The sequence below is a fragment of the Diaphorina citri genome, unplaced genomic scaffold, assembly GCF_000475195.1.
Source record: "Diaphorina citri unplaced genomic scaffold, Diaci psyllid genome assembly version 1.1 scaffold21, whole genome shotgun sequence".
Taxonomy (NCBI): Eukaryota; Metazoa; Arthropoda; class Insecta; order Hemiptera; family Psyllidae; genus Diaphorina; species Diaphorina citri.
This window is the reverse complement of record NW_007377459.1, coordinates 506,873-515,075: the sequence shown is the minus strand read 5'-3', so window position 1 is coordinate 515,075 and position 8,203 is coordinate 506,873. Positions and strand designations below refer to the sequence as shown.

The 8,203-nt window shown below is 41.9% G+C and overlaps 1 protein-coding gene across 1 annotated transcript; it reads left to right on the top strand.

Annotated features, from left to right (window-relative positions):
- Positions 1-332: 332 nt before the first annotated feature.
- On the top strand, positions 333-7,493 carry LOC103508873 (insulin-like growth factor-binding protein complex acid labile subunit). Its single transcript, XM_026823274.1, has 9 exons — positions 333-614; positions 1,129-1,376; positions 1,831-1,930; positions 3,549-3,719; positions 4,605-4,691; positions 4,928-4,998; positions 5,916-5,990; positions 6,255-7,207; positions 7,397-7,493. Exons 1-9 carry the CDS (start codon positions 341-343, stop codon positions 7,491-7,493), a joined length of 2,076 nt encoding a protein of 691 aa, XP_026679075.1. The 5' UTR covers positions 333-340.
- The last annotated feature ends 710 nt before the right edge of the window (positions 7,494-8,203 follow it).

Below are 8,203 nucleotides of genomic sequence, written 5' to 3'. Positions count from 1 at the left end.
AACGGTCCACACTGCCTCGACAAGATAGATTCAGCTCGCGACGGCCGGTCGACTATGTTTGGACACACTTTAACGACGCGGCGTTTTTTCTTGAAAGTTGCTAAACATTCGAAACAGTTGCCCAACATTTGCGAAACAAATCTTTCCACTGTATACTAGAGATAGATTCAGCTCGCGACGGCCGGTCGACTATGTTTGGACACACTTTAACGACGCGGCGTTTTTTCTTGAAAGTTGCTAAACATTCAAAACAGTTGCCCAACATTTGCGAAACAAATCTTTCCACTGTATACTAAGCTTAACAATCAACTCCGTTTCTATCTGTTTCAGACACCGCAGGATGAGACGTCTCTTCGATTCGATAGTTCACCTATCGATTCTTCTCGTATCGATTGTTCAAGTATCGTCCGAGCCATGCGATACCATGATAGATGACTTCCCCTACCCGTGCCGATGTAAGAAGATGTCAGAGAGCCAACTGGCCATGGACTGCGACAATGTGGCGTTTCCCAATGGCGAATACCCGACGCTCCCGTACGGACTTAACCTGGTGACATTCTCACAGCGGTGGGTAGGACATCAGATCCTCCCCATGCAGATATTCTCCAGTTCTGGTGAGTTTGCTCCTCCTTTGCTAGTGCCGCTCCTCCTTTCACGAAAGCAATCTAAAATTAAAGGCAAAATATCAAACTCTTGCCGGACTTTTTTTTATAAGGTTCGTTCTCGGAACGGATGGGTTTCGGGACAATAAGACCTCCGTTGTTACAGCTCCCTCTATCAAACCTCATGAAGCCATCAGTCTAGTTAGCTTGGTTGGTGTCTTTTAAGCGCCAGGTCACGAGTTCGATTCTTGTATAATAATTGTGCGACCTTTATCCTAAACCGATGAGGTTCGTTATCGGAAGAGCTCGATTTCTTCTATCCTGTCCTCCTTTCGATTTCGGGACGAAAGTCCTCCGTTGATACAGACCCCTCAATTCCCTCTATCAAACTTGAGAAAAATTTTGTTCATGTTTAATGCTTGATAATTCATGGGGTGCTTCGAACTCTTGACGTTCGCGCGCCTCCTGGCAAAGCTTGATTTCATAATTGTCTTCACCTAACGCAACATTTCCACTTTTCCCTCAGACATTCCCATTCGGCGTCTTGACTTCTCGGGTAACGCCCTGCGCCGTCTCTCCGACAAGCTATTCTCCCCTCACCGGGACACGCTACAAGAGCTGAGACTCGCTGATAATCTGTTTGGAGACTCGCTTAATCCGATATTTTCCACCAGCGAGTTTCACGGCCTCGTCAACTTGAGAATTCTGGACCTGAGCGATAACCAGATTAAGGCCATTGAGGAGGGCATTCTGAAGGGCTGCGACAACTTGCTGGTAAGTGTGAACAGTTGCTGGTTGTAGGTAAATACGAACAGTTGTTGATATGTGCGAAAACTTGTTGGTAAGGGTCGCCAATCACGCTCAGACCGTGCGTGTGTGGAAGGAAAAGCTTTAAAGGTCTCTTGGACGGTCTGACAGACCTAGGTTTCGAACTTCTTCCGCCACACACGTTAAAACGGTCTGTCAGACGCGGTCTGAGCGTGAATGGCGGACATAATAGTATAGGATTCTTGAATTGAATACATAATACAACCGTCAGGCGAGGTTCCGGAAATTCCGAATGATGTCCAATTCTAATATCTAATCTAAACCTTTTCTTTCACTAGCTATAATGTAGTAAAATTCTCACATAAGTGGACCAAATTCCATGCCTTGGATTCAAGTCCTTCCGAGTTTAGCCATTTTAATTCTTCGAATTTCTTCATAAAGGCTTCATGTTGTTTTTCAGGAACTTCGCATGGATCACAACCGGTTCACTTCCATTCCCAGCGTATCGCTCAATGGACCACGGGCATTGCGAATCCTCAGCATGGCGTACAACAGAATAGGTGAGACTAAGGCGAAAGTGAAAGAGAGGAAAATTAATAAACTATGAGAATAAATTATCAAAAAAAGCTATCAAAATTCCATACCAACTCATCCAGTTAGTTATCCGAATTGGAGTTGTGTTTCTTTCGCCAACTTGGTTATACAAACTGGAGTTGTTTTTCTTTTGAATAAATAGATTCACAACAGAAAAGGAGAACCAACACAAGCATAAGAGTTTAAAAGTCGACACCACTGAAACAACCTTAAAATTCAGCAGTCTCAAAAAGATCTATTATCCTAAACAGCAGACTTTCAGCAACAGCAGTTCGTTCTTGCAACAGCTGACTTTCTGACTTTCTCCTATCCTGTCTTCCATCTTTGTTAAGGCGGTCTCTTCTTGATCCCTTGTGTCCCGCGAACACCATGTCTTCCATCTATAAACTCTTTTTTTTTTTGTGAAAGGGTTGTAAATAAATACGAGCACTTCCTGTGCCTACGGATGGGTATGAAAAAAATTCGAATTTTTATTAAATATACGTAGGGATATATTTTTTAATGTAGCAAAAGGAATCTTGTATTTGTGCTTCCCCAAAACTGCCTGCTCAAGAACCTGCGGAAAATTTGAAAATTAGAAGTTGGAGAGCATTAATTCTACAAAAATGCCTACAATAGGTAGGAATTGCATCCTTTTTACAGTTCTAGTATTGAATTGAATAACAATAAAATTTTGTACGTACCTACTAAATTACTTACTAAATATAAAATTATGAATAGGTATATTATTGTGAGGAAAAGATTCATGGTGGATTTCACCAACCTTCTTTCCAGCCTCAAACAGCCTGTTAGCTTAACAGCCATGTTAAGCCAATACAAATTAAATGGAACTTAACTGGTTGTTAGCTTAACAGGAGTTCTAATGACTGAATAAAAAATATTGGTGAAATCCAACATCAGAATTTGAAACGTTCGAATTTTTAAATATACGTAGGGATATATTTTTTAATGTAGCAAAAGGTACATTAAGGAATCTTGTATTTGTGCTTCCCCAAAACTTCCTGCTCCAGAACTTGTGGAAAAATGGAAAATGAGAAGTTGGGAGAGCATTAATTCTACAAAAATGCCTATAATATACGTAAGAATTGCATCCTTTTTACAGTTCTAGTATTGAATTGAATAACAGTAATCTTTTGTACGTACCTACTAAATTACTTACTAAATATAAAATTATGAATAGGTATATTATTGCGAGGAAAAGATTCATGGTGGATTTCACCAACCTTCTTTCCAGCCTCAAACAGCCTGTTAGCTTAACAGCCCTGTTAAGCCTATACAAATTAAATGGAACTTAACTGGTTGTTAACAGGAGTTCTAATGACTGAATAAATATTGGTGAAATCCAACATCAGAATTTGAAACATTAAAATTCAGCAGTCTCAAAAAGATCTATTATCCTAAACAGCAGACTTTCAGCAACAGCAGTTCGTTCTTGCAACAGCTGACTTTCTCCTGTCCTGTCTTCCATCTATGTTAAGGCGGTCTCTTCTTGATCCCTTGTGTCCCGCGACCACCGTGTCTTCCATCTATGTATGTATCTACCATTTCAGGACGATAAGACAGCCTCTATTTTTCTCTTTCCAGGAACTCTGAAGGCCGATTCCTTCCTGTCACAGAGATGGTTAGAGAGGATAATCCTGAGAGGCAATCGTCTGACCACTATCGAAGGAGGAGCGTTCAATGGCCTTGCCAAGATACACATCCTGAACCTTGGCTATAACCGGCTCAACAAACTTAACAGCGATACGTTCCAAGGTAATGCCGGCTCAGCCAGACGGATCGTGTGTTGGGGGAAAAAGCTTCTGATTTCTGGTCTCTAAAGACTGAAGTCGGAAGATTTTTCCGCCACACACGTTCCGAAGATCTAACAGGTCTATTTCTATCATAAAGAGACAGACATACAGAGATGATAAATGTCTCTCAAATACGACTGTCGATGTCGGTGGAATTCGCTAATTTTTTTGCAAAGAGGTTCCTTTTAGGGTGTAGATCAAAAGTGTCCATGGGCGGAGGTTTCAGAAATGGAACGTTTTTGTACTATTCAGGGCCGAAGGTTGAAAAGAACACATTCGCGGAAAATTTGGCTTAGGGTGAAATTTTCTAAAATTTTGGAGAAAGGTTCCTTTAAGGGTGTAGATCAAATGTGTCTATGGAACAAGGCTTGAGAAATGAACAGTTTTTGCACTATTCAGGGTTAAGGTTCGAAAAAAAACAAACGTTTACAGAAATTTGACTTTTCACCCCAATTGCATAGAGGTCCATAGGCTAGGAGATACACATCCTGAACCTTGGCTATAACCGGCTCAACAAACTTAACAGCGATACATTCCAAGGTAATGCCGGCTCAGCCAGACGGACCGTGTGTTGGGGGGAAAAAAGCTTCTGATTTCTGGTCTCTAAAGACTGAAGTCAAAAGATTTTTCCGTCACACACGCTCCGAAGATCTAACAGGCCCATTTCTATTCTATCATAAAGAGACAGACATACAGAGATGAGAAATGTGCTCACGAATACGACTGTCGATGTCGGTGGAATTCGCTGAATTTTTTGCAGAGAGGTTCATTTTAGGGTGTAGATCAAAAGTGTCCATGGGCGGAGGTTTCAGAAATGGAATGTTTTTGTACTATTAAACTATCGAAGGAGGAGCGTTCAATGGCCTAGCCAAGATACACATCCTGAACCTTGGCTATAACCGGCTCAACAAACTTAACAGCGATACATTCCAAGGTAATGCCGGCCACTCACGCTCAGCCAGACGGACCGTGTGTTGGGGGAAAAAGCTTCTGATTTCTGGTCTCTAAAGACGAAGTCGGAAGATTTTTCCGCCACACACGTTCCGAAGATCTAACAGGCCTATTTCTATCATAAAGAGACAAACATACAGAGATGAGAAATGTGCTCACGAATACGACTGTTGATGTCGGTGGAATTCGCTGAATTTTTTGCAGAGAGGTTCCTTTCAGGGTGTAGATCAAAAGTGCCCATGGGCGGAGGTTTCAGAAATGGAATGTTTTTGTACTATTCAGGGCCGAAGGTTGAAAAGAACACATTTCCGGAAAATTTGGCTTAGGGTGAAATTTTCTAAAATTTTGGAGAGAGGTTCCTTTAAGGGTGTAGATCAAATGTGTCTATGGAACAAGGCTTGAGAAATGAACAGTTTTTGCACTATTCAGGGTTAAGGTTCGAAAAAAAAACAAACGTTTACAGAACTTTGACTTTTCACCCCTATTGCATAGAGGTCCATAGGCTAGCCCTCTGTTTTCATAACAGGCTACTACTGTTATTATGGTCAAATTCTCAAATAACGTTGAGGATCAAATTCCGTACCTCGGCTGGGATTAATTACACCCAAGTTCAAACACAAATTCTACTCTTAAGAGGGAACTGAACCCAGGACCTTTCCCTTTGGGGACCACTACTCAATAAAATCTAGAATGCACAATATCGTATAGCCAGGCTCAGAGAAGATACAGTTAACCTGGCAAGAATTTAATCAAGACGCTGTAGGTATGAGCAATTTATTATGGAAACAGTGGACAGTAAATCACACGGTGGAAACTATTTCAGAGACGAAGAAGGCATGGAAGATTAATCCTAAAGTTAACACAGTACAAACTACTCTGTAGAATTCACACAGAAAAGGACCACTGTATAAAGCTTCCAAAGACTAACACCCATATTTATGAACAAAATGCTGGCTCTTAAGTTCGTGCCAAGCATAGTCTCAAGGCATTTGATTGGTCAATTTTGACTTGAGACTGATCTAAGAACGATCATTCTTGTTCATAAATACGAGTGTAAATAGTAATCAAAATCAAGTCAGAAAATTTCAATTATTTGTTGAAGATCACTTTGGCATCAAAATCGGATACCGACTCAAGACTAATGTATGGTGGTCTTTTTTGCTGTACGAGGACTAAAGAGTACCAAATTCGGACTGAGAGGTCCTAGGATCCCGCCACACGTCTTACTATCCTCGGCCTCGCGAAGAATGTGATCCGGGAATTGCCCGCTGATGTGTTTAGAGTGAGTATTTTGTTCCCCCTTTTTTTGTAGGATAGTGTAAAAGAGCTTCCCTTTTATTGTAGCATGCTGTAAAAGAGGTTGGCAGTAGCAAGGGAAGAGACAATGGATAGGCAACTCAAGTTTATTTAGGCCCAGGTACCTATACAATGCATTTCAAAACCTAATATACGAATCTTACAAAGGTCAAAATAAAACAAAAGACCCTAATAAACCCCAGCCTTAATGAACATAGGTACTCACATTACGATTTTCTCCTTCTTCCAGGATTTCCAGAAACTCAAGTCCCTGGATTTGAACGGCAACTTCCTTATCAACTTGGAATCCACTGGCCTCGAGGATACGCTAGACAACCTAAACGTTCGAGACAACCAGATCACAACTCTCTCTTCCTCCGCTCTCAACTACAAACTTCTCACCAAGCTCGATCTCTCCCACAACAACCTGAAGGAATTGGAGCCAACAGCTTTCACCAACGTTCCAACGCTCCTCCACTTGAATCTCAGCAGAAACGCGCATCTCTCAAGTCTTCCTGTCGGAGGTTTCGATCCACTGAAGAAGTTGGAGGTCCTTGACCTTGCTGCCACCGGGCTCAAAAGTATTCCACAATATCAGTTTGACGAGTTGCTCAATTTGAAATACCTCTGCCTCGCCCACAACCACCTGACGGAAATCCCCGAGATGATGTTCAAGAACCTGCTCAACCTTACCTATCTGGACCTCAGCAACAATAACATCGTCAACCTACGTGTTGGTTCTCTCTATGGTCTACCCAGCATGAAACGGTTAGACTTGTCCTTCAACAAACTCACCACGTTCAAAGGAGACTACTTCAACACGAAGAGCAAACCCAATACGAGTTCCCTGGAAGAATTGAACCTCAACAACAATGAGCTGACCTACCTCTTCCCCTCTTCCTTCACGATACACTCCAAACTGAAAACCCTCAAACTGGCGTTCAACAAGTTCAACTACTTCCCCAAGGAGCTGATCCTCGGGTTGAGCTATCTGCAAGAAATCGACCTGTCCAACAACCAGTTGAAAACCATTGATGATTACGACTACGGCTATTTGCCACGGCTGAGAAAACTAAACTTGAACAACAATAACATCGATGCTATCTCGGAAACTTGCTTCTTCAACTCTTCACAACTCCAAATTATCAATCTATCATTCAATCGTCTTGAAAAGCTACCAGAGCGTCTCTTCAACACGTTTCTGTGCTTTTTATTTGGCAACCAGCCAGAGGCTGGCAGATTGTTTATGTGTTTTTTAAAAAATATATAATCTCTTCTTCTTCTTCTATGAGCCAGGTACACAAACTACGACATGGCTCCCAACTTGGTCTTCCAATCTCATCTTTCGGGCCACCGTTGCGAGTGTGCGCAATATTAACGCAAATTTCACAGGTTTCTATCTGAAATTCGCGCAAATATCGCGGACACTCTCAATGATCTGTCGAAAGACCAGTTTGGAAGATCAACTTGGGAACCATGCAGTTTCTGAGAAAATTTCTCTTTTGTAGAAACTGGGCTTTAGTTGAAGGAATTGGAAAATACTGGGATTTGCAATGATAGGTACAAGGAGGGTATACCGGCGTGAACGACCTGGCATTCCTGTGTTAAAACGCCTTATTCGAAAAAAAAGAGGGGTATACTTAGATTCTACCTAGGGGAAATGGAAACACACAAGTGAACACTGCACATAAAGACAAGTGAGTTAACACCCGGTGAGACCACATTGTGAAGAACTGGGTAGCCACTGCGTGACTGCTGAGGACTAAGAACAACCAGATGGGGAACCTTTGATAAGCAACGCGGCCAGTGCCGTATAGGTGACGGTTAGGAAATTTGAGGGGTCGAAAGGCAGAACAAGGGGGTGTGAAGAACTGGGTAGCCACTGCGTGACTGCTGAGGACTAAGAACAACCAGATGGGGAACCTTTGATAAGCAACGCGGCCAGTGCCGGATGGGTGACGGTTAGGAAATTTGAGGGGTCGAAAGGCAGAACAAGGGAAATTTCCTGAAAAAGATGTGTACTTTGTACTCTTCTAGCGAATTCAGCAGTCTTTTATGTTTCTATTTTCATTTTTAATCTTTTGCCCTTCTTCTAATACGCCCCTCATGTTAAATCCCTTAAAATATACTTGTAGCCCTTGAAATATATCTTTGACATGCTCCGGTGAAGTATCAATGTTCTTCGTATTCCGAAGAATC

Excerpts from the sequence above, each read along its gene's own strand:
- LOC103508873 (XM_026823274.1), top strand. The coding sequence starts at position 341 with ATGAGACGTCTCTTCGATTCGATAGTTCACCTATCGATTCTTCTCGTA. Across the intron at positions 1,377-1,830 it reads AGGGCTGCGACAACTTGCTG|GAACTTCGCATGGATCACAA; the intron begins GTAAGTGTGAAC and ends GTTGTTTTTCAG. Across the intron at positions 1,931-3,548 it reads CATGGCGTACAACAGAATAG|GAACTCTGAAGGCCGATTCC; the intron begins GTGAGACTAAGG and ends TTCTCTTTCCAG.